The 27,014-nt window shown below is 43.3% G+C and overlaps 1 protein-coding gene across 1 annotated transcript in view; it reads right to left on the minus strand.

The window, feature by feature from the left end:
- Window positions 1-27,014, minus strand: part of LRP2 (LDL receptor related protein 2) — a 375,159-nt gene that overhangs the window by 241,313 nt on the left and 106,832 nt on the right. Inside the window, exons 5-10 of the mRNA XM_073634007.1 lie at window positions 21,695-21,805; window positions 17,755-17,868; window positions 14,521-14,637; window positions 12,575-12,718; window positions 9,590-9,709; window positions 1,284-1,412 (exon numbers count right to left, since the gene is read on the minus strand). Coding sequence (XP_073490108.1) covers window positions 1,284-1,412; window positions 9,590-9,709; window positions 12,575-12,718; window positions 14,521-14,637; window positions 17,755-17,868; window positions 21,695-21,805 — 735 coding nt within the window. The remainder of the gene's footprint in view (window positions 1-1,283; window positions 1,413-9,589; window positions 9,710-12,574; window positions 12,719-14,520; window positions 14,638-17,754; window positions 17,869-21,694; window positions 21,806-27,014) is intronic.

Genomic DNA, 27,014 nt, shown 5'->3' on the forward strand with positions numbered 1-27,014 from the left:
GTGAGCATTGCCACAAGAACACAGAGTAAAAAAAGTCCAAAATGTAGAGTTGTGCTGGATTGTGGGGTCCTTGGGAGACCCTATTAGGCACTGTTGGGGGGTCTTTCTGTATGAGAGTAATACCTTTGCTTCCCCCATCCCTGCACAGGAGATGTGTGGACCCTCCTCCTTGGGTTAAATGCTTTACATGTGGGAAACGTTGGTTGCTGATTTATTGGATGTTATCCATTTGGTGAAGGATGTGCGGAGCCATTGTCTAGAGCTCCACCTATTCATTATATTCAGATGAGGGTGCTTACACTAACTGCTCCCTGAATCCATCGGGTATTTCTTGCTATGTGCTTGCTACCCACAAGACAGTCTATCATTTGGTTTCCCCTTAGTCTAAACATGCCAGACAATCTTAAGGTGTGGAGCCATATTGTATGGAATAAAGCCCTGAAAAAGCGGCCGTTTGGTCATGAAACATGTTGGCAATCTCCATGTAAACACCCTTGGATGTCATACTGTATATATTTAATTTTATATATGTTTGGGCTTTTTTGATAGCCCTCTTTTTGATATATGGATGTCTTTTCCTATGCTTGAATAAATACTAATTTTTTTATCAATATATGTGTACGTTACCTTATTAGGGAACCACCATTTAACGCCCAATTCCTCAACATTTCCCCTTTACATGTACTTTATATATAGGGCTGGTGCTCCCTGATAATTGGTTAGGCTATTCCAGCTAAGGGCTTTGACTATATATTCATAATGCTCGATTTCCAAAATGTAGAGTTGTCACCAAAATTGGCAGAGAGGGGAAATTGTCAAGGGTGGACACTTGTTTCAGTAACAGCTGCCTATAAGAGGATTTCCCTCACTTTGCAGAAATTTCCACTCTCTTATTGTATGTTCGAGGTGGGAAGTAAAGTAAAATCTCCCCAATGGCATGAAGACAGAAAGAAAAAAATAATGTCAGGGATCTTAGCCATTTCTAACTCTATCCAAAACTAAAGAAAAATGTTTGGTTTCTTGTGAAAAAAAAAAAAATGTTTGGGCTTTAGCTACACTTTAAAATGTAGACATATAAACCTGCATGTTCTTATTTTAAACGTCTGCCAACCCATCTTTCTTTTCTGATGGATCAAATTTGATTTAATTTACTATATTATTGTTATTCAAACTTAGTAAATGCAAAGGTAAAAAAAAAAAAAACAGTCGTATGCAATTACAGTATTACTTCCATACACTTGTCGCAGTATTAATACCACACATGGGTTATTGTTATAACTTACTGGATGTGTTGGCTCTGCAGTGCTTATTATGCTCCAAGATATAACCATCTACACAACCGCAGTGGTGGCTGCCCATCCGGTCTTCACAAAGCTGATCACATATGCCCCATACTTGACAATCATTAAAATCTAAATCAAAATAAACAGCAACAAAGTATGTATTTAAAAACTTAAAGGATTCCCAAGTTAATAATTAAGGTGTGGCTAGATATAGCAAATACAAACTATTAAACACATTTATAAAACAAGTCATGTCAATGAAAAAAACATAAAATAATGAAAAAAAAGCAATAAGTACTGGCTCTATGAAATGTAGATGCAGAACATATAGATTCAGAGATATAGACAGCTTAAATAATATGTAAATACTGTCAAAACTTGCATTTTCCTTTTTACCCCATGTCCCTGTGTTCCCTGCCTCCTATAATAAAGTGTTATACCGCGTACACACGAGCGGACTTTACGGCAGACTTTGTCCTGCGGTCTTTTCGACGGACTTTACGACAGACTTTCCGAATGAACGGACTTGCCTACACACGATCAACCAAAGTCCGACGGATTAGTACGTGATGACGTACACCGGACTAAAACAAGGAAGTTCATAGCCAGTAGCCAATAGCTGCCCAAGCGTAGTTCTTTTGTCCGTCAGACTAGCATACAGACGAGCGGACTTTTCGACCGGACTCGAGTCCGTCAAAAAGATTTGAAACATGTTTCATTTCTAGGTCCGTTGAACTTTTGGGGAAAAAAAGTCCGCTGGAGCCCACACACGATCGAATTGTCTGACGGACTCCGGTCCGCCGGACCAAGTATGCCGTAAAGTCCGGTCGTGTGTACGCGGCATAAGTATAGTGGACAATAAAACCTGGGAGCTGATTGGTTTCCATGCAAAGTTGCATCAGATTTTGCACACTCCAGCATGAGTAACACCCCCCCTCCCCCCACACTATGCGCTTTGCAAAGTGCAATTGCACTCTGCAAGAGCAGTTGCTCCAGAGCTTGGTTAATTAGGTGAAGCTCTGCTGACTTCCATCATCCCTTTGCAAAGTGCACACTTTATTTACCTTTAGTAAATCAGCCCCTCTGTATTCAAACAGCCCCATTCACATTGACCAGCAGAGTAGTGGCCCTCACTCACTCCCTCTGACCCTGATGTCACTTTAGGATGCAGCAGTGTCAGAGGAAACAACCAGTATGAGCAGCAGGGGACCACAAATGTTGAACACTCCTGGAAGTGTGGTTTTCCGAGTAGACTTCGTGGGATTAGTTCTTTGCAACAGAGCACCATTAGACTTAGCTGGCATCATAGGTGGGCACAGCCTATTACATTAGGGTGTGCACCTCAAAGTTCAAACACGTGTGTTATATGATAGTGTCAGTAGGACAGTGGATGATGGCAGTAGTTTTTATTTGTATTATTTTATTTTTTATTATTTTTTTTTTAATTCATTTTTTTTACACATTTTTTTAGGAGCCCTGTTAGGGGGGCTTTGGTGAAATATCAGGGATTCAATCTGCACCACACAGGGTGATTAGGGTGTACCCAGGCACACCTGGCACACCCTGTACACACACCTATGGCTGGAATACATATTCAGTCTCTCCTTTAAAGATAGGACCTTTGCTCAAATGATTTTATTTAATTGCAGGGTTTCTTTAACAAACAGCATATTAACCTAAAACAAGCCCTCACTGACCTCTGCAGCTGCAGTCACTGTGGAACAGTTTATCCTTAAAAATTAACTGCTGAAACACTAAAGTCATCTAAGTCAAATCAGGTATGTAATCAGAAGGTTGGAGAGCTTCTGAGTCACAGCAAAAAGGGCAGAGCAATGTGAGCTGAGCTGCTGAGAGCACTGACTCAGAGAACTGCAGTGTTTCTGCTGTGAAACTTGAAGAATTACTATACAGTGGCTGCAGCTACATATGTCAGTGGGGGCTTGTTATCAAGCTCGCTTACTGCCTTTTAAAGTAGCACTATAATCAAAACATTTTTTTTCTAATTTTGGATAGAGCAAGGGAGGGTTATAACCCCTGTTAGATTTTATTTCGCCATTTGTGTCCTATCGCAGAGTTTTACCTTCACTTCATGTCCCATAGCCAAACAGGAAGTGAGAGGAAATCCCTGCAAATGATGGGAATTCCTTGGGGACCCCCAGGTCACCAGAACTAGTGTCCCCGTTGGAAGACTTTCCCTCTACTACTTTTCTGGGGACAACCCAAAATTTGTGATTTTCTTTTACTTTCATTTTCAACGATAATGGTAAATAAGGCAAATAGAGAGGGTGAATCTCCTTAACAGGGGGGCAGCAATAAATACTGACAGGGGTTCTAATCCCTTTTTGCTCTATCCAAAAATAAATATAATATAAATACTCAAATGTCTATATCCTGCCCACAGGTTCTTTTTGAGGCTGGGTTCACACTATTGCAAAATATTTGCAATAGCAGGAGATTTTGACCAGCTCTCTATGGAGCACATATCTCCGCTGAGGCTCCGGTGCGAATTTGCACGGGGGTCCAGTGCATCTTTTGGTCTGTTTCAGGTCTGAATTCAGCCAAAAATTCGGGCTGAAATCGGACCTGAAAAGGTGAACAGGGATGCACAAGACCCCTGCTGTGAGCCGCATGAGAAGATAGTGTGAACCCACCCTAAAGGGGTTGTAAAGTCAGAAGGTTTTTAATCGCAATGCATTCTATGCAATAAGATAAAAAGCCTTCTGTGTGCAGCAGCCCCCCTCGCCCCCCTAATACTAACCTGAGCTCCATCTCTGTCCATGAATGTCTCAGCTGTCCAGGACTCTTTTTCCTCGCCACTGGCTCCCACTGCTGTCAATCACAGTCAGTTAACCTATCAGGAGAGAGAGGGGGCAGGGCCAAACCACAGCTTTGTGTCTGACTGGACACACGGAGCTGCAGCTCAGCTCGGGTGCCCCCATAGCAAGCTGCTTGCTGTGGGGGCACTGAACAGGAGGGAGGGGCCAGGAGCACAGAAGAGGGACCCGAGAAGAAGAGAATCCAGGCTGCTCTGTGCAAAACCATTACACAGAGCAGGTAAGTATAACATGTTTGTTAATTTTATAGGGAAAAAAAACGAGACTTTACAATCACTTTAAGGTCACATGATGGCCTTTTAATATTCACAGCCTGTAAAAAAGAACAATGAGGTATGTAATGCTGATATGGATTTTATAATAATAATAATAATAATGTATTATTGTTAGTAGTTGTAGTAGTAGTATTAGCACTGCTTTTATTATTATACAAAACTTCCCTCTGTTAAAAGTCAAAGCCATTTTCAATAAGACCGCAGTCAGTCAGTGATCTCTCCAGGCAGCAGCTGGATATAACCCTTGTGAATTGAAATCCCATCCCAGCTTTAAACTTTATCTCCATGTTGATGCAATCAGCTATGTTCTGTTATAAATGGCATCAATGCTTCATCTTGTTGCTTTGAAGGTGGAACAAATGTCAATATTTGGTTACCATAGAAAGCTTTTTTTTGGTTACAAGTCTCCTAAGGTAATGTTATATTTGGACTGTTTAAATCTGAGAAAGAGGAATCATCAAAGAAAGCAAAAACAAGCAAATCTGAACCTTGCATGCTTCCTATTGCGGAGGAAAACACATCCACAAATCTACTATTTCACATCCTTAAAGGAAGGCTACAGGCTGAAGGTATTCCAGTAGAGAACACATTCCTGAGACAGATCTTACAAATGATGATGTGTGCCTTACTACTCGGCCCCTGTCTGCATAACCTGCTGATGTCATACGCTGGTGCAAGGATTTTTGACACCCGAGGCGAAACTTAATTTTGCCGCCCCCTGGCTCCACCCCTGACTCCACCCCCCTTTGCCCTGCCCATGTATACCCCACTTTTCTAATGAAGCGCCCATCAAATGCAGCCCACCAGCGTCCATCAATGCAGTCTCACCAGCACCCATCCATGCAGCCTACCAGCGCCCATCAATGCAGTTTACCAGCCCCCATCAAATGCAGCCTCACCAGCGCCCATCAAATGCAGCCTTACCAGTGCCCATCAAATGCAGTCTCACCAGCGCCCATCAAATGCAGCCTTACCAGTGCCCATCAAATGCAGTCTCACCAGCGCCCATCAAAGCAGCCTACCAGCACCCATCAATGCAGCCTACCAGTGCACATCAAATGCAGCCCACCAGCGCCCATCAAATGCAGCCTCACCAGCGCAATCAAATGCAGCCCACCAGCGCCCATCAAATGCAGCCTCACCAGCGCCCATTAATGCAGCCTACCAGCACCCATCAATGCAACCTACCAGTGCACATCAATGCAGCCTCACCAGCGCCCATCAAATGCAGCCTCACCAGTGCCCATCAATGAATGTTTGCTTGCTTCCATTCATTCGGGAGTCGGGACACAGACACAGTCCTCCGCCAGGTGCTGCGCCTCTGACACTATGTGAGAATGGAGCGGTGGCTGCTTGCTGATGCTGAGACTAAGCTGATTGCTGCAGAGAGAAGAGAGCCTCACCAGCGCCCATCAATGCAGTCTACCAGCGCCCATCAATGCAGCCTCACCAGCGCACATCAAATGCAGCCCACCAGCGCCCATCAAATGCAGCCTCACCAGCGCACATCAAATGCAGCCACACCAGCGCACATCAATGCAGCCTCACCAGTGCACATCAAATGCAGCCTCACCAGCGCCCATTAATGCAGCCTACCAGCACCCATCAATGCAACCTACCAGTGCACATCAATGCAGCCTCACCAGCGCCCATCAAATGCAGCCTCACCAGTGCCCATCAATGCAACCTACCAGCACCCATCAATGCAACCTACCAGTGCACATCAATGCAGCCTCACCAGCACCCATCAAATGCAGCCTCACCAGTGCCCATCAATGCAACCTACCAGCACCCATCAATGCAACCTACCAGTGCACATCAATGCAGCCTCACCAGCACCCATCAAATGCAGCCTCACCAGTGCCCATCAATGAATGTTTGCTTGCTTCCATTCATTCGGGAGTCGGGACACAGACACAGTCCTCCGCCAGGTGCTGCGCCTCTGACACTATGTGAGAACGGAGCGGTGGCTGCCTGCTGATGCTGAGACTAAGTTGATTGCTGCAGAGAGAAGAGAGTAGGAACACCAGTGGCTGGGCACCCCAGGCAGCAGGGCACCCTAGGCGGCTGCCTAGTTTGCCTAGTGGTAGCACCTGCCCTGGTCATATCGTAGCACATGCTGGGGAGGCCAGAGTACTACTCACACACAGGGAGCATGCTTTGTGCCAGTACATGAGCTGTGCACAGTACATCTAAGGAGCACATTCATGCAAACAGGCTCAATCCAGACATATCACCATGACTGAATATGACCTCCTTCTCAGGAATTCATCCCCACCATTGTAAGTAAACAATCTGTAGCATCAGGTATAGTGGGCCAATGCTGGTGTATTCAAATGATGATATGCAAAAAAAGATGGAGCCGACAACACTGTAATCCTTATGCGTATTTATTGACTACATAAGAGTGAAAATAAAACAAACTGATGCATTTCAGTGAGAGTCTTAATCGTAGCACTACTAAGGCTCGCGCCCAAACGCGTCAGCTTCTTTATTTTATTTTCACTCTTATGTAGTCAATAAATATGCATATGGATTACAGTGTTGCCGGCTCCATGTTTTTGCATATCCTGTTCTGGTGTGAATGGACACACTGAGCCTGGACACCTGTGAGTGGATTCTTCAATTGAATTGGGCTCTCCCTGTAGAGTGCACTGCTTTCACTAAACTCTCTATTTATAACTCGCAGGGTGTTCCATGTGCACAGACTATGTGCAGCACAATCCAATGTGACGGGTCTTACACAGGAATTAAAGGTTGAATTGTTAAAGAGTAACTGCACTTGTTGAGATATTAGCATTCCCCTCTGGGTGATCAATGTACATTGGTGGGATTTTAACAAACTTTGTTGCAGATTCCTACCTTTTGTTATTCTGAAGAAATAGCTGTTTGTTTGTATGTGTCCATGTGCCAAGTGAATCTGTATGGGAGTGGGTTTTATAATTATCAATCAGCTGCTGCACCGACAGGGCTCTAATGAGGAAAGTGGCATCCCTTTAGATGTGATATCCTTTTGGGAATAGCTCACCAAAAATTACATTTTTGTTACAAGGAATGGTCAAATCTGATTGGTATCTTAGTGCAGACTTCTGGGAAAATCAGTAAGTCAATCACACAAGCGGGAAATTACATGTCTAGGGGGATTTCTGTACACTGATGGTACACAGATGCCCCCCAGAAATGTAATTTCTCTAGGTTGCCATATTACATTGCATTTTACTAAAAATTACAGAGCTGCAGATTGAAAAGAAAAGATGACATTCAATTACAATATGACTTGTATCACTATTGTATACGCTATATTATTTTATTTTTTTATTTCCTCTTTTTTTTTTTCCACAAAAGTGGAGTTACCTTTTAATAAAACCAACATTCTGCCATTTAAAAGCAAAGAAAATTTCTAAAGAAAGTGACACTAAACCAAATGTTTTAGTCTCCAGAAATAATCCATACACACCCACTACTTAAAGTGGTTGTAAACCCTCACTTTAAAAAAAAATAAAAATAACAAACATGCCTATACTTACCTGCTCTGTGCAATGGTTTCGCACAGAGCAGCCCCGATACTATTCTTCTGGGGTCCCTGTCCGGCACTCAAAGTTCCTCCCCTTTATTGGGTACTCCCACTGACAGCCGCTGCTATTAATCTGTCCAATAAGGAGAGTGACAGCGGCTGGAGCCTCTGCACTCATGCGCATCGGGTTCAGGTAAGAAAAAGGGGGGTCTGGGGGGGGGGGGAGCTGCAGCACAGAAAGTTTTTCACCTTAATGCATAGAATGCATTAAGGTGAAAAACCTTAAGGCTTTACAACCACTTTAATTTGGAGATTTGGAGGAGGCTGAAAGCAATAGAAGGGACTTTTTCTTAAAAGAGCAGCTTCACTCTTAAAAATTAAAAGTAAGCAGCTACAAAAACTGTACCTGCTTTTAATAAACAGACAGTCACCTGTCAAAGGATGCAAGCGCTGTCCTCACCCAAGCCGGTTCTCCACTGCTCTTCTGGTCCCTGGTGCCAGCATGTTAACTATGGGCAGCTGACTGTGACTCCTCACGGCTTTACAACCGGCTTCCTACTGTGCTGTGTGAATGATCCTGCAGCCTTCTGGGGCCTATGACGTGTCCCAGAAGGTTGCGCGCAGGGAGGGGGGAGGAGAACTTCTGGTGGATCAGCTGCAGTGATCTGACTGGAAGTGGGAGCGCGTACCTATCAAAACCAGGTACCCACTCTACCTATTTGTAATGAAGAGTAATTGCGGCCTAGAATCTGAAACTTCTGGGAGTGTCTATCTCCAGGTCCACCTGCTGTGTTTAGGGCTCATTTACAGGTGGAAATCAGTGGATTGCTTGTCAAAATGCAGTTGACAGGCAGCCAGGAGGAAACAGGCTGCCTTCCCATTTCACATTTTAACCCTTAAAAGATAGTGCCGCAGCCATGTGCATCACTGCATCTGGCGGTTGCGGTGTGGCTCCAGTCAATTAAATGGTTGAATTTGACAGCAGTACTACTTTTTGAAACCAACATAAAGTAAAATTATTGAAGAAGCAGTGACGCAAAGCATTACAGCATGGCATGCGTGCCACCCCCCCCCCCCCCCCCCCCCATTTGGTCACCATGTAAGGTTAAAGCGGTTGTAAACAGCACCATTTTTTTTTTTTTTTTAAACTATGCAAGGTAAAGGAATAATGTGATAGTATGTATCGCATTATGAAATACTTACTATAGAACGAAGCCCTCCAGCGCCGAGTTGTCACTGCTGACAAGCGCTTTTATCTTCACCCGGTCTTCCTTCCGGGTTTGCTTCCTCCCACAATCTGATTGGCCGTGCTGCAATGACGTCACATGCGTGCAGGAGTCACGGACCGTGGCACGGAGCTCTGAAGGGAGTGCATGGATATACCGTCCCTTCAGAGCGCATGCGTCGGTGACGTCATCGGCTGCATGCAGTGTGAATATCTCCTAAATCGTGCAGGCTTATATGTAGGTATAAGTTTACAAATAGGGTTTTCTTCTACTTTAACGTGAGTGGCTGGGTTCAGTAAAACCGCAGCTCTAGCGCCTATTTTTAAGGGTCCCCCCCCCCCCAGCCATACGTAGTGGTTCCACCTGCCAACTCCCATATGAATACAAGACACAGTAAACACATATGGGTCAGCAGGGTGAAACACGTAATGTGAAATAATGTGACATTTCTACTCACCAACACAAGTCCTGCTGTCATTACTGCTGATTATATATCCTGCAGGGCAATAACAAGAACCGCCAGAGGGAGATGCATGACAGCGATGTTGACAGCTCAGAGCCGCACAATTACTTATACCTAGATGAAATAATTACAAACAAAATTGTTTAATATTCCTCATCTGTCATACATCAGATGGCCTTTAACACCCTGGCCCAAGCTCAAAAAGTCAGACACAGGCTAGAAAAATATCACTAAATTATGAGAAATAACTTTATTGTGAGTTATAATAACTTAAAGTAATCCGTACATTTTGGCTGGCAGTCTCTTTAATACAGAGCGATACTATTTGATTTGATCTATGGTCCATCTTATTTCATTGTACTACAGAACCTATAGCCAATATAAGAGGTCAATAACCCCACATTTATTAAACAATGCCAAATCTCTTATCCCGTCCTATTGGGGACAGAGGCCTGTACCTACTTTGTCTCAGTGGCTACATAAAGTTGACGACTTATGTCTTCTGTTAGAACCAGGGCTTTTTTTCAGCAGGAACGCAGAGGAATGCAGTTCCGGCACCTCCAACACTGAATGTATGTAATGGGAAAGGGTGCTGGGGTGTGCTTGATGGTCTATTGATGCTGGCTGCTGGGAGATCTATTGTCACTGGAAGGGATCTATTTTTGCAGGGGGGGGGGGGTATTGTTACTGGGGAGGTCTATTGTTGCTGGTGGGGAATCGTTGGGTCAGTTGTTGCTGAGAGGGATCTACTGTTGAGGGAAGGGTCTATTGATGCTGGCTGCCGGTAGATTGGTTGTTGCTGCCAAGGGTCTATTGTAGCTTGGTGGGTATTTTGTTGTGGGTGACCCATTGTCGCAGGGGGGATCTATTGTTGCTGGGGAAGTGGGGGTCTATTGTTGCTTGCTGCAGGGCATCTATTTGACTGATTTTCTTGTTATCATTAACACATTTCATACAAATTACTAAGTACCACAAATGTTACTTGGTTCTTTATTCTCTAAAAGGGGCAGTACTGGGAGGTGGGTATGGGGTGGAACCAAGGAACGGTGCTCGGAGGTGGGTGACTAGGAAAGGGGGAGTTCCTGTACCTGTTTTCTGAGGAAAAAAAAGCCCTGGTTAGAACTCACGTATATCTCCAGGGCTTCTACTTCAAAACACTCTAAGATATGGGCCTGCTGTACCTCTCTGCAATATGATTCCCTTTCAGGACTCTAGTGAATCTTTTTGAATAATGTGATTGTTTGTTGCCTCTTAATGGCTGCTGTAGTCGGACAGTTTTATAATGGCCACAATGTATCCGCCTCCTCTCCTCCCATATTACCTTTCCCCTTTCATCTTCCTCTCATTTTCTTTCCTCTTCCCCTCCCCTTATTTTCCTGTATTCTTCTTTATATTAAGTGAAAAACTGCTCTCTATACAAGCTGTGTAGTGATTTGTCACAGACTCAACTTCTGATACTGAGGACTATACCCTGCACCTGCGTCTTCTATATGAATGTTGTCCTTTGTTTAACAGAGGTGTAGTTTGTCATGGCCATATATTCTTACAACCTTGAAAGCCTTTTTGTCCCATCTTTATTGTGTTCCTTTATATGCTTGCAATAAAAAGTTTTTAAGCACAAATTAAACACAACTTAAAGCGCAGCTGCAGTGGCGGCCGGTCCATAAGGGGCGCAGGGGCGGCACCCCCCCCCCCCTAATCTCCATGCGTAGCCCCCTAATCTCCATGTGGGGCGCTGAACTCATAGGTTTCTATGAGTTTTTATTTTTATTCTTTCAGCCCGGGTTCACACCTATGCGAATTAGATGCGGCTTACACCGCATCTAATTCGCAGGACATTTTAAAATACATTCATATGAATGCATCTGGTTCACATGTGTGCGTTTTCTGGGCATTGCGGGGCGAATTACGAGCCCCTTATCTTCTATGGGAACGCATCTGCTTCGCAGATGCATTGCGTTCTGAACATGGATTTTCTACTTCTCTTCACTACACCTCCCCCTCCCCCCCCCCTCTCCCTGCTCACTGATCCTGAGCTAAAAACGCAGTGATTCCTTTGAACAGGAGATTTTTATCTCCCCAGTGAAACCTGAGCTTCAATTCGCACCGCACATGTGTGAAACCGGGCTTAAGCACATGATTAGAGCCTGAGGCTCTAAATGGCTTCAAAAAGTTTGGGCTCGGGGTGCAAAGCACTGCGCCCTGAACCCACCCATTTGTGACATTAGGGAATCAATATTCGTTATTGTCTTCCGGCTGCTCCTCCCAGCCAATCAGGACAAGGGGCAGGTCTTAAGACCGGGTTAGCCAGGAGGAGGAGCTGGGGAAGCAGCGACCTAGATGGGTTAAGTGCGGAACTGGCGGGGGGTTTGTTTGCGCCCCCCCCCCAAAAAAAAATAATGGAGCACCAGCTGCTACTGCGCAGTTGTATCTTTATACATAAAAATCTCTCTTGGGAGCTTGTTTATTATAAAAAATTCTATCCCTTGATACAAAGATGTATGTATTTCCTATGCTCCCCAGATCCTTCTAGTTGCCATAATGTGGCATTTTTTCACTGCCCATAATTAAAGAACATTCGTTCAGAAAAGAAAAATAGCCTAAAGAACATTCAGTTTTTCTCATTTCAGACAGAACTAATGTACATGCAGATTTGCTGGACAATTGACTATACAAACCTTTTTATAAAAAGACCACCTACCTCTGGTAGTATAAAAAACATCTACACTACTACACTACACCATCCACACTGCTCAGCTTTTGGCTGTGCCAGGCAGTACACAGGCAGGATTTACCTTTTAAATTTATTTTCAGCTGCTTTAGAGAACAGGTACATATGCGCAATATGGGGAAGAATTGGGGTACATATAGAAAAAATGTCATACAAAGGTACAGGTATCTATTGGGACTGACTATTTAGATTCTCACAGTAAATATGGCATCGTGGGCAGGGAATGTTCTGTACAGAATGCTACTTACTACAGTTCCATCCAGCCGTGGCATTATTTTCATCTTCTCCAAAGCGGCAGTGATTTGTCCCATCACAAACTTTATCTATAGGAATGCATTGACCAGACAAAGAACAGGACCACTCCCCTGGGCTACATTCTCTCAGGCCACTCTCTAGGGAGACAAATTCAAGAAATTACATTTGGGACAATATTTTTTTAATGGTTAAAAAAAATCTTGCACTTTAGAACCTGTAGCCCAAATCTCTCAAGAAGACACTGAACCCCAGTGCAGTATCATCTTCTTGCAAGATCTGGGCTACTAAATATTCTCCAATATCTGACCAGAAAGTGGATGACATCACCCTTACCTTGACGCTGCAGGAGAAAGCCAGAAAAAGTTAAGCATGTTATCTCCTCCACTCACAGGTTTTTTTTGGCACTTCATCCAACAATTTAGGCAGGGGACCGCATTGAATGAGTAGACTTTGTTACTGAGGTGCAAGGTCTGCATATCATGATGAGGTCATTGTGTATGATTTCATTTTCAGAGTAAATTAATTGTCTTAAAGTGTTACTAAACCCAGGACTCTGCATTCACTATATCTGGTCTCTTACAATACACAGAACATGGAAATGAAATTATTTTAGTAAATGTAAACTGCTAAATACCCTTTCTCATCAGTAGTATATAGCAGTCTTGTGACTTCTATCAGTGTCCGGCTGAGCACTGGTTGAAGCTTGTAGGAGGAGTTTTCATTCTACTCTAACTGTTCTATGAGGCTCCATGACCCCTGACTTTCTGTCTGGACAGTGCAGATTGGCCCTGTGTTGATCACAGGCACTCTCCCAAAAAAAAAAAAAAAAAACCTCTCTAGCAATGCACACCAAACTGAGCATGTGCAGAGAGCCCCAATGCTCTGTACTAGCAGGAGATGGATTGGGGGCAGTTAAAGTAGGGGAGGATCAGAGAAGACAGGATCAAACAGCCTTTTTTTACACAATGTGCAGGATTAACCCCTTAGGTTCCACAGTGAGTATAACAAGCATGCTTTACTGCAAATACAGACTGATTTTACTGTTGTGGGTTTAGTAACACTTTAAAGTGGTAGTAAACTGTTTTATTATTTTTACAATTAAAATTAATATCTCTAGCGAGCAGCAGCCAGTGACGTCACCAGCGCATGCGCTCTGAAGGAACGGCATACCTGTGCCATTCCTTCAGAGCTATGTGCTGCGGCCGAGACTCCTGTGTGCAGGAGTGATGTCATTGCGGCTCCGCCAGTCAGAAGGCCAGAGTCCGCAAACCCAGAAGGAAGACCTGGTGAAAATGTAAGCCTCTGCCGTGGTGGCAGGGGACCGCTGAAGGGCTTAATTTTAAGGTAAGTCTTTCATAATGTGCTAGTATGCAATGCATACTAGCACAGCGGTACTGAACTACAGCTTCAAAGTTACCCTTTCCATTGCTTAAACAATCAGAGTGCTTATGTATAGATACTGCGGTAATCTCTCTATTGCTCCCTCTCTCATGTCATAGCTTTCTAGCAGCTGGAAAATTCTGTGTAATTATCTACTTTACTTTAAAAAGTTAGATCCACTGCTGGAAAGTGAACTCTTCCCCCATACAATGATGCTATTCCCCCTTTTCTAAATGACTGGAATTATGTTTTTCTATTGGCTGTGCTGTCAAAAGTATCTTTCCAGCTAATTGGTAGGGGCAGCACTAGAGACCTCTAGGGCAAGTTTTCTTTTACTGAATACAAAATAGTATTACATTGTGTTTTTTTTGGAAATATGCTTCCTTGTTTTGTTTTAGATTTTGTCCTATATATAACACTTATGTTAGACATGTGTCACAAAATTTAAAAAAACTGTGAAAAATGTTTCTACCAATTTTATAGACTGACACTTTTCATGGCCAGTTTTAGCATTTTCTTCTCACATTTTGACACATGAGCAACATTAGACATTTCATACCACATCCACTCTCGTCGGCATTGTCATCACAGTCGTCATCCCCATCACAAAGCCAGCTCTGATGTATACAACGACCGTTGGGGCAGGTGAAGTAATCGCCTTTACATGTCGGGTAAGCTGAAGAGCAAAGCAAAAAAGACAAACATGGAATCAGACACACAAGTGTATAAGAGCTTAAATGGACCCATTATGCAGCATCTGATAGCAAACAAGCAGGTTTTCCCTTTGAGAATAGTAATGGATGACTGCACACCAGTAAATGCCAATTTCTTCATTCCATCAATATAAAGGGGGAAAAAAAACACATCCAACACAATAATGCATTAGCAGTTCCTCTTCTCTGGTAGTGTGGGCGATGTGTTTTTACCTTTTATACTGATAAAATAAGGAAGTTGGCATGTACCCGTGTGCAGACATCCATTATGATTGTCTCCCAGTGCTGCTGGATGGGCACCTGGTTCACTGTGGGGTGAGCTGACCTGGACCAACCTGATGTAAAAAACAATGTTTTACAATAATATGAACTTCAGGTCTTCCCTTAGTTTTTAGTTTAGCGCAGTTAACGAAATAATGATTGGATATTGCTATAGGTCACTTAAAGCCAAAGTTTAGTTAATTTTTTTTTAATCAGCAGAAGAGACAGGGCCAACATTCAATGAGACGTGTTCCTTTTGCTGGTGGCTGTAGTCCTAGATGATATCTTCAGTCCTGTGCCCCTTCCCAATACCCATGCAGCAGTAATCTTCTGGTGCTGCCAGGATAATACAAGCTGCTGGGCTTGTCATAGGCACACTGATGATTATGCTCCCCCCCCTCACCTCCATCCAAAGAAGCTGTACTATGGACTACTTCCATCAATGAAAAGCGCTCTATGAATGGAGGAGGTGGACCTTTCTTTCATCCACCCGTCTTCCATTCATAGAGAGCTTTTCATTGATGATAGCTATAGTACAGCTTCTGTGAAGATTACTGCTGCATGGGTATAGGTACCAAAACTCCTGGTCTGGATGGCCTCCCCTCTGAGTGGTACCAGGCATATGGTACACTTGCCCCTAAACTTGTTGCTACCTGCTGTGCATCCTTGGATCAGGGATCACTCCTTGATTCACTGAATGATGCCCTCATTGTGGTCATACCTAAGCCTGGCAAGGACAAATAACTGGGTGGGTCTTACCGTCCCATCTCCCTCTGATGCAAAAATATTGCCAAAAATATTAGCCCTCCACTTACAGAAAGTTATACTGTCACTCATATCTCCAGATTAATCGGGGTTTATGCCTGGCTGAAACACCTTTGATAATATTCGGAGACTATACCTGCATATCCATAAGGCATTGATAGATAAACACAGTGGTTTGGTGCTTTCTCTGGATGTCTTGAAAGCCTTTGACACCGTTAGGTGGTCATTTTTATGGGAAATTATGTCACAGATGGGCTTTGGTCCACAATATGTCAGATCGGTCAGTCTACTATATGCAGATCCAAAGGCTAGAGTCCGTACCAATAAAGATGTCTCCTTGCCTTTTTCGCTGAAAAGAGGTACTAGGCAGGGATGCCCCCTCTCTCCACTTCTGTTCGCTCTCACCATTGAGCCCCTTGCTCTAGTGGTGCGTCAGACGTCTGAGATTGGGGGTATCTGCTATGGTCCACTGGTAGAGAAGATTTCTCTATATGCGGACAATGCCCTTGTATACCTTGATGGCAGAGAGACTTCATTCAACAAACTGATGAGGCGGTGGGGGAGTTTGGCGAGGTGTCTGGTCTGAGGGTTGGTTGGGAAAAATCTATAGCTTTCCCTATTGGCCCTTCCTTCTCTACTGATTATTTACGGGGCTCTGGTTTACAAATCGCCCACTCCTTCAAATACTTGGGAATTCATATCCACAATGAGATCTCCAACTACGAAGTCCTTAATATCACTCCAATTGTTAAACGGATGATAGACAAACTTCGTATATGGTCATCACTGCCCCTGAACCTCATAGGCCGGATCAATATTTTTAAAATGATTTTCTTACCAAAATTTTTGTATTGTTTTAGAGCAGCCCCTGTTTTTCTCCCAAAAAAGCTTTTCTTGACTATTGAATCTACCCTTTCCTCTTTCCTATGGAAATCATCTCTGCAGGCACCTAAGTCATTAGGAGGCCTTGCATGTCCGAATTTACGTAACTATTTTATTGCATCCCGACTTACTTATGTCTATGACTGGTTGCATTCTAACCCCCTCGACAGCTCTCCTATCTGCCTTTTTCGGCCAGGTCACCTCTCTTAAATATGAACTGCATAAAGCATTGAGATCCAGGTGTTCTCCATATTCACCCATAGATGTGGGTTTCTTAGCATGGATAGAAGGGGGTAATATTCTTGTAACGTCGGACCAGGGATCATCACCACACACTCCCTTATGGAACAACCCCAACCTCCCTGAGCTCAGTGGTCACCCAGATTCAAACTGGTTGGTTTGTTTTAAAGTCACCCACCTCTCTCATGTTGTCCGAGGGAATAATTTTGTTACCTTTGAATTTTTAAGGGGAGAGTATGGTATTGACAACCATTTCTTTTTTAAATACCTGCTATTCTGGCATGCCGTCCGGACGCAGTTTGGTGCATTGACTATAGAGCTTACGCAGTCCCTGATGGAAGACTTACTATCCTACTCTGAAATTGCTAAACTGGTGACAACATTTTACATTTGTGCTCATAAGTTTACATACCCTGGCAGAATTTATGATTTCTTGGCCATTTTTCAGAGAATATGAATGATAACGCAAAAACTTTTCTTTCACTCATGGTTAGTGTTTGGCTGAAGCCATTTATTATCGATCAACTGTGTTTACTCTTTTTAAATCATAATGACAACAGAATCTACCCAAATGACCCTGATCAAAAGTTTACATAACCCAATTCCTAATACCGTGTATTGCCCCCCTTTAACATCAATGACAGCTTGAAGTCTTTTGTGGTATTTGTGGATGAGGCTCTTTATCTTCTCAGATGGTAAAGCTGCCCATTCCTCTTGGCAAAAAGCCTCCAGTTCCTGTAAATTCTTGGGCTGTCTTGGATGAACTGCACGTTTGAGATGAGTAGGTAAGGGACTGCTCTGTGCAATATGATTGCACAGAACAGGTAAGTATAATGTCTTTTTATTTCAGGAAAAAAAATAAAGCCTTTACAACCACTTTAAAGATTGCTAGACCTAAAATAAAGCAGAGACAAGCAAAAAATGAACATTACTGCAATTTCTTTCATCACTGCCATCGCCACAGTCATCATCATGGTCACAGATGAAATCTCGAGGGATACAGTCTCCATTTGCACACTGGAACTGAGAGCTCTGACATCTCTTGGCTGTAAAGAAATGACAGTCTATGAGAAAGAAGTCCACTGACACAGCAGGACCCCATCCCCCCCGTTTGATATCTTTGTATAACACATTTTAATTAAATACTCATAATGTTCAGAAAATTCTTTTTCAGTTCCTGCATGTCAAATTTACAAATGTATATACATATAAAAAAAAAAAAAAACGACCTTCCTAAAAATTTCCACCCATTTCACTAGGTTTTAATATGGGAGAATTGTTCTTCCTATACATTTCTATTTAAAGTTTCTGTTACTTATCGCCATATCAAAGGCGTTAAGGCTGAATTCCAGACCTAACAACCTAGAGGTGAACTTTTTAACCTGTCAAAGGACTTTTTATTTTGTTTCTCCACCCTTGGTATTTAGGTACCCTATCAGACAGTAAGGCCAGGTCCTGGACCTCTGTGCAAGTTAAAGCGTCCCTTTCACCAACTTAAAGAATTGCATCACAGAAAATTATATTTTTTTTAATCAACTGCAATGTGCCTTTAAACTTGGCCACTTCAGTCCTTGTCAATTCCCTAGCACAGCCTGCTTCCTCCATGCATGTCATAGCCCTCTCCTCTCAATGATAAATTCAAAAAAGTGCAGCACTGAGCATAAACCATATTGCACGTGCAAAACAAGCAAAAACAATGACAATATGCCAATTTGAACATATACCATATGAATGTGCAGTACAAACATAAATGTGCATATATACAAAAAAATATGTAAAAAGTAATGTTACCATATACCAATAATGATAAAGTGCAAAGTGCTGTAAACAACCATTAAAAATAAATATTGCTGAGCCCACATATAAAGACTAGAACTGAAAGTGCAAACAGCCACTATACATTCAAACAGTTCGAGGTAAGGAAGGCTGGAAGTGGAGATCTGCTAAGTGTGGATACAAATTCAAGTGTTATATGTTATATGTCCCAGGAGTCCTCAGGAGGGGAGGAGAGGAGGAAGGGTTTTCTCATCTAAGCACACTCTCCAGCATACATGCTTAAGCTAAGGGCAGATCGATTCCTGGAAGTCAATGTTACATGAATCATCTGCCCTTACTCAAGATGGCCAAGGCCAGAAATGCTAGGGGGTGTTTTTCAAAGTGATTTCTTAACAAAATAAAGCAAAATAAAGCATGGAGTAGAGCTGCACAATTAATTGTTTAGAATCGTTATCGCAATTTTTTCCCCTTTGCGACCTTGACAAAGTATTTCCCTGATTCTTTCTAAGCAGAGAATTCTCTGCTCTGCTGAAGCCGATAGCTGTCAAAAGAAAGGAAAAATAACAAAACGGGCCAAGAATCACAACATTCTTTAGCAATGGAACTTAAGTATAAACATTGTAAAAATTTGTCCTTTTGATCAAAGGAATACACTTTGGTGTGAAAATGAGGGAAGTTTACCCACTTAAACACTAAACCTTTTTCTGACATTTGTTGGTTTCAAGTTAAAAGCATTTTTTTTTTTTTTTGCTAGAAAATGACTTAGAACCCCCAAACATTACATATTTTTTTTTTTTAGTAGAGACCCTAGAGAATAAAATGGTGGTTGTTTGCAATATTTTATGTAACACTGTATTTGCGCAGCAGTCGTTCAAATGCAATTTTTTGGGAAAAAATATGACACTTAAATGAATTTAAAAAAAAACTAACCAGTAAAGTTAGCCCAATTTTTTTGTATGATGTGAAAGATTTTATGCCGCGAGAAACGTGAGAGAATCGTGATCTTTTTAATCTAAGCAAAAAAATCGTAATTCTCATTTTGGCCAGAATCGTGCAGCTCTAGCATGGAGACATGGATGGGAGAGTTTGCTTTGAATAATAGAAATGAATGAAAAAGTGTTTTTAGTTTGTGGCGCTCAAATGAAGTGAAGATCCGCTTTAAGGATTGGTTTACACTGCTGCATGGTGCAAGACCGCATGTGATTCACACCGCACTGCAGTGCAAATCACATGCCATTTCGTGCAATGCAAATTCAGCCATACAGTTCACATTCGGACCAAACTCGCACAGGACCCTTTTTTGGTCCACAGCAGAATGGGATCGCATGGGTGTTCACATTAGAATTTGCAGATCACACTGCAATTTGCGAACTGATTTGGGGGTGTCATTAACTTTTAATTGAGTTCGCATAGAACAGTGTGAACTGCTGCCGGGAAACATGCGATGCGGGAACCCGCAGTGGAGTCGCAGGGTTCCCGCATCGCTGCAGTGTGAACCGAGCCTAAGACTCAGGAAACTATGCTATCTGTATGTAAAAACATATTTAATGAATTGGTAACAAAACTTCATAGAGATCTGACCACCTAGTAGAAAGAAATAGTCACAGCATACTTCATAGGTTACTGGAAACATGGAAAGTTCTTGGGAGTATATCTAAGACCCCTTTCACACTGAGGCAGTTTTTAGGTGTTTTAGCGCTAGAAAAAGCACCTGAAAACTGCCTCCCATGCCACCCGAATGTGAAAGCCCGAGTGCTTTCACAGTGGGGCAGTGCTCTTGCGGGATGTTAGAAAAAGACCTGCAAGCAGGATCTTTGGGATGGTTTGGGAGCGCTATATAAAGCACTCCCAAAACGCCCCTGCCCATTGAAATGAACGAGCAGCACTTCGGAAGCGCCTGAAAATCGCTTAGAAAGAGCCGCAACACGGACGCTTTTAACCCCTTCTTCGACCACTAGTGGGAGTTAAAAGCGCCCCACTAGTGGCCAAAAATCACCGCTTAAACAGCGCAAAAGCGCTGCTAAAATAAGCGGCGCTTTAGCACTAAGACTCGGGCGGCCCCAGTGTGAAAGGGGTCTAAGTAATTTGGGTTTAGCGGGATCATTCTTGTCCAGTGCACAGGGAAACGAATACTTTCCTAAACCACTGGAAATCTTCTACTTTTTCCTGACATGGTTCCTCCTTTGGCAGCTCCCAGGTTTTATGTGGACTGATAGTTGCAATAGAAGATTGCACCTGGAAGACCACCTGTAAATGTAATCTCACAAATCGTTCAATCTGATATCATATTGTACATTGATATTAGAAGGTATGCCCTCTACACACATATAACCAGAGCTTTTTTTCAGCGGGAACACAGGGGAATGCAGTTCCTGCATCTCCGGTATTAAATGTATGTACTAGCAGGGATATTAGAGTTGCTGGAGGGCCCTTTGATGGTGGCTGCTGGGGGATCTATGATCAATGGGGGATCTATTGTTGTGGGGGGGGTCTAATGTTGCTGGAGAGAATTATTGTTGCTTGTGGAGGATCTATTGTTGCTGGAGGGGGGTTTACTGTTGCTGGGAGGGATCTATTGTTGAAGGAGGGGTCTATAGTTGCTGGATACTGTGAGATCTATTGTTGCTAGTGAAGGTCTATTGTTGCCGGAGTGGGCGGTATTTTTTGTGGTGCCTTATTGTTGCTGGGTGGATCTATTTTTGCTAGGGGTTATTGTTGATGGGGGGGGGGCTATTGTTGATGGGGGAGGTCTATTGTTGGCTGGGGGATTTATTTAATTGCCTTTCTTGTTAACAGTATAAAATTCCATACGTGTTGTAAAGCGCTGCACAAACTGTTGCCGCTATATACAACCTGTATAATAATAATAATATAATAATAGTAATATTGTTTGGTTCTGTATTCTCTAAAAGGGGTGGTATTGGAAGGTGAGTAGAGGGTGGAACCAAGGGACAGTGCTCAGGGGTGGGTAGTGGGTGGAGACAAGGGGTGATTCGGAAGCAGAGAGTACCTGTACCTATTCCCTGAGAAAATATGCCCTGCCTATAATAACAACAACATCAACAATACCATTTCAAAAAATGAATGTCTACATACTGCAATTGGCCTCATCTGAAGCATCTCTGCAGTTTACCATTCCATCACACCGCTGACTCGTATTGAAGCAGGCGCCGCTGGCACAGGAAAGCTGAGTGCATACGGGGTATTCTGCAAGAGAGATAAACAGGGAATAAACTCATATTTCTTTTAATTAGACAAATATTGTCTATTAATACATTGAAGAACACAGTACAGCCTTCTTAAAACAGAAGGTATCTGCATGTCTCACTTCCATTACAAATCCAAGTAATAGGGGTAAAGCCTTGTTAATCATGTTCCTAGGACAATTGCACACCCAGGACTACTATGGTAAAGCACTGATATAGCCCAATATTATAAACTAACATTTATTTCAAACTGCATACAGCTGTTTCAGGCTTGTCTGGAAATCTTGTTGTGACATCTGAAAATGGAATTACAACACTGGAGCCCGCTCTTTAAAAATAAAGTAAGGAATGGCAGCTGATCATTTTTATATATGTAGCACCCCTCTGACACCCCAAAGGCAAGATAGTACCTCTAGAGGCAAGGGGTGGCCAAGCATTTTAGCCCAGGGCTGAATCCATGGCTAAAATGGGGGGACCGAGTGAAGATATTGGGTGCTAGTCATTTTTGTCTTTTTAGTTTTTTTGCAGAATATTTGAGGTGAGGGCTAGGGGTCCCGGATACCATAGCAGATCACTTACAGACTCCAGATCAATGTCCAGCTTCAAAGTGTCAGAACCTGGCAACACTGTAAGCACATTCCCAAATTTTAGTGTGTCCTCCAAGTGAGTGACCAGGCACTTTTGAGAGACCAGCCTTCTTTCTGTCTCTCTCCAACAAGGGGCCTCCCCTGGATCTCCTCCTTGGCACAGCTTCCTCTAGACCAGGCAGGAAAGCTTGAGGACCACTTCAGCACATGTTAGGCCCCAAACAGGCTATTGGGCATAACAGCAGCAGCACTTTTCTAGGCCTCAGCCCAGGGAAAGAGAGCGAGCACATAGCCTGTCCCAAATATTTTTATGCTCCCCCAGCATGCACCAGTAACCTAAATCTCCTACTGGATTGGCTGTAGAAAATATAAATATTCATAACTTAGTTTTGTTTGTGAAATCTCATACTATGACTTGTGTACCTGTGTATTGTCTTGAGTATTAGTGCCAGGAAGCTAGCTGTTAGGTAATTTGGACAGGGTAAAATCCCCAATCCTCACTAAATTTAATAGGTACGATGCCCGGCGGGTGTGGAGAGGCGAGTCTTTGTACATCTTGCGGCATGTATGCGTTCCTTGATCATCCGATCGAGGGCGAATACTGCTGTGCAAGATGTAAGCACATTGTTTCCCTGGAAGCCCAGGTTCTGAATCTGGGGAAGCAACTGTCAGCACTGAGAAGTCCCTCCATACTAAAGGACAGCCGGGAATGTACACGGCAGGTGCCGGCAGGGGCCAGCACAGAGGCGGGTGGAGACAAAGAGGTGCAGGCACTAGCAAAGAGTAGATGGGTGACAGTCAGGAGGGGTAGAGGGGGAAGTGCCAGGGAGGCCGATCCAGGACTGGAGCATCCCAATAAGTACGCTCCATTGAGTGACATTGGTGAAACCAGTCAGGGACCAGCACTGCTGGAGCTGAGGGACTCTCCTAGCTGCCGGGGGAAGAACTCCTCCAGTGAGAGTGGGGGGGCAGCAAAGGGAAAGGAAAGACAGATTCTGGTGGTAGGGGACTCAATTCTTAGAAGGACAGAGAGGGCAATCTGTAACCAAGACCTGAAGCGCCGAACAGTATGTTGTCTACCGGGCGCTCGGGTTCGGCACATCACGGATCTTGTGGACAGATTAATGGGACGGGATGGGGAAGACCCAGCTGTCATGGTGCACGTTGGCACCAATGACAAAGTCAGAGGCAGATGGAGTGTCCTAAAGAATGATTTTAGGGACTTAGGAGCTAAATTGAGGAAAAGGACCTCCAAAGTAGTGTTCTCAGGAATACTACCGGTACATCGAGCCACACCAGAAAGGCAGAGGGAGATTAGGGAAGTAAACAAGTGGCTGAAGAGCTGGTGTAGTAAGGAGGGGTTTGGGTTCCTGGAGGACTGGGCCGACTTCTCAGTCAGTAACCGGTACTATAGAAGGGACGGACTGCACCTAAATGAGGAGGGTGCAGATCTGCCAGGAATGAAGATGGCCAAAAAGTTAGAGGGGTTTTTAAACTAGGTGATGGGGGGGAGGGCCCAGAGGCAGAGATAGCCAGCGCGGAAGATATTCCAGAGGGTAGTATTGGGGGTATTAGTGGTAGGTTAACCAAAGCACAAAAACACAAGGTTAGTATAGTAGCAAGTCCTAGTTGCAATCTCGAAACACCCAATACGAGGACAATATGCGACCGGTCTAAACTATGTGGCATGTTCACCAATGCCAGGAGCATGGCGGATAAGATGGGTGAACTAGAGATACTGTTGTACGAGGAGGATTTGGATTTTGTGGGAATTTCAGAGACCTGGTTCAACAGCTCTCATGATTGGCTGGCAAACATTCAAGGGTATACCCTATACCGCAAGGATAGAGAGGGTAAAAAAGAGGGAGGGGTATGCCTATATATCAAGAATAATGTACAAGTGAATGTGAGGGATGACATCACTGAGGGAGCTAGAGAGGAGGTAGAATCCTTATGGGTAGAGCTCCAAAGGGATGAAGCTAAGGGGAAATTAATACTGGGAGTATGCTATAGGCCCCCTAACCTGAGGGAGGAAGGGGAGACAGATCTCCTATCACAATTTGGATTAGCAGCAAGGATGGGAAGTGTTATCATAATGGGGGATTTTAATTATCCAGACATAGACTGGGCGGAGGGAACTGCGCATTCATTTAAGGCTCGCCAGTTCCTTAATGTCTTGCAGGACAATTTTATGGGTCAGATGGTAGACGCACCAACTAGAAATAAAACATTACTGGATCTACTGATTACCAACAATACTGACCTGATCACGGATGTGGAAATACGGGGCAATTTAGGTAACCCCAATGGGGGTTATTTACTAAAGGCAAATCCACTTTGCACTACAAGTGCACTAAAAGTGCACTTGGAAGTAAAGTCGCTGTAGATCTGAGGGGGACATGCAAGGAAAATAGAAAACAGCATTTTAGCTTGCACATGATTGGATGATAAAATCAGCAGAGCTTCCCCTCATTTCACATCTACCACTCAAATTTACAGCGACTGCACTTCCAAGTGCACTTTCAGTGCAATTTCAAGCGCACTTGCAGTGCACAGTGGATTTGCCTTTAGTAAATAACCCCCAATGTCTTTTATATCTGCCTAATGTTTAGCTTTAAACACTATTTTCATGTAATATCAGGTTCTAAGCAGTTTGTAAAGTGTTAATATGCTCAGGACATAGAATAGGGACTATGAGGTACATTTTAAAAGGTAGTTCTGATGATTTTTATGATAGCAAAGCCCAGGATTAACTATACAGGTAGATTAGAGTGAGCCTTATAAATGGGTACCTGTAATATCAGGAAGCAAGCTTTGTGCCGCCTGCCAATCTGTGCTAGCAGATTAATGCATCACAAAACCACTTTATGTGGCTCACACTGGCAAGATTAGGTAAAATGATACATGGCGGTTTTAGAGGTCATAGGCTAAAATGTGATATTCAGGAACTAATCAGAACACCTGCTGAATCCTTCTACAGGGAGGACAAAGCACAGGAATGACATCATTACAAGATTCAGTTGTTCTGCACTATTGCAAATTGTGCTTCAGAATTAAAACCAAAAGCAAACATTTATGATATTGCAGCTAACCAATTGTAGATGTGATGGCTGCATTTGTTTTCTTTTTTAAGCATTCTTTCTTTTATTTTCATCTGGTGATGCAGCCATTAAGTCTGTTGGTTTTCAAAAGTACAAGCTTTCTTCCAGATGTATCAGTTTACAGGGATGAGACAAACCAATTAACACTAACATGGGTGCTTACAATGACCAGCTTTTATTTAGTTATATACAGTAAAAACTTGGTTTGAGAGTAACTTTTGACTTGATATACAAGCGATGTTTTGATATACAAATAGCGTAGTGTCACAACTGAGTATAAAAGAGAAGAGAGGTGCCTCTAAGTGTAGCAATATGGTTACATTTAATGAAGGTACAACATTTAGCAACATATTGCTACACTTAGAGGCGCCTCTCTTCTCTTTTACACTCTGTAGCTCAGGGGTAGGCAACTTGCAATATCTCATGGGACTTGTAGTTTCAAAACAGCTGGAGGGCCGAGGTTTCCTACCCCTGCTTTAGCCCCTGCTGGATTTTGCTTCTAATCCCCTTGTGGAGGCTTCCATTTGTGGATGAACATTTTTTGGTTACACAACCTATCACATTGATATCATCTTTTTATATGGACTATAAACTGAATGACCTATTAATAAATGGTTGTGGAACGAATCATTTGAGTTTCCATTATTTCTTATGGGGAAATTCACTTTGATATACAAGTGCTTTGGATTACAAGCATGTTTCTGGAACAAATTATGCTCACAATCCAAGGTTTTACCTATATGATTTTTTTTTTCAATAGCAGGCAGAGTATTGTCTATGCATTACTGCACTGCCTGCTAATTCCCCATTAGGCTAGGCTCACCTACCTTCAAAACTCCTCTGCTGTTGCCTTGTGATGGGTGCAGTGGTGGCTGTGAGCTCAGCTGCACTGAGGACACTCAATGGTCTTAAAGCGGAGCTCCAGGCTACTTCATAAAAAAATTAAAAGTCAGCAGCTACAAATACCGTAGCTGCTAACTTTTAATATTAGGACACTTACCTGTCCACGAATCCAGCGGTGTCTTCACCCCAGCGGATTTTTCGGCTTTTGGGTGCTGCCGCCGCCATCTTGGCTAAGGGAAACCGACAGTGAAGCCTTGCGGCTTCACAGCCAGTTCCCTACAATGCGTGCGCAAAGCATGCTGTGCTTTTTGCATGGCTCGGCAGTGAAGGAAGGAAGAAGGGGGGTGAAATTTGCTGCAGCGTTTGACAGGTACCCAACCCCCCCCCCCCCCCCCCCCGAAAAGGTGCCAAATGTGGCAGCGGAGGAGGCAAAAAAGTGGAACTTCTCCTTTTGGGTGGAGCCCCACTTTAATACACCTCCACATGCAGCGCTTGCCCCAAATTTATGCATCTATTTATAACAGGTACACATACCTCTCAACTTTCTGAGATGGGAATGAGGGACACCTATCAGCAAAAGTATGCAGTCATAGGGACACACCCTTTGCCACGCCCCCTTAAAGTAGAATTGTACAGAAAAACAAGATTGGTTGAGCCCACGAGTGCTTTTCTTACCACT

The sequence above is a fragment of the Aquarana catesbeiana genome, linkage group LG06 (assembly GCF_042186555.1).
Source record: "Aquarana catesbeiana isolate 2022-GZ linkage group LG06, ASM4218655v1, whole genome shotgun sequence".
NCBI lineage: Eukaryota > Metazoa > Chordata > Amphibia > Anura > Ranidae > Aquarana > Aquarana catesbeiana.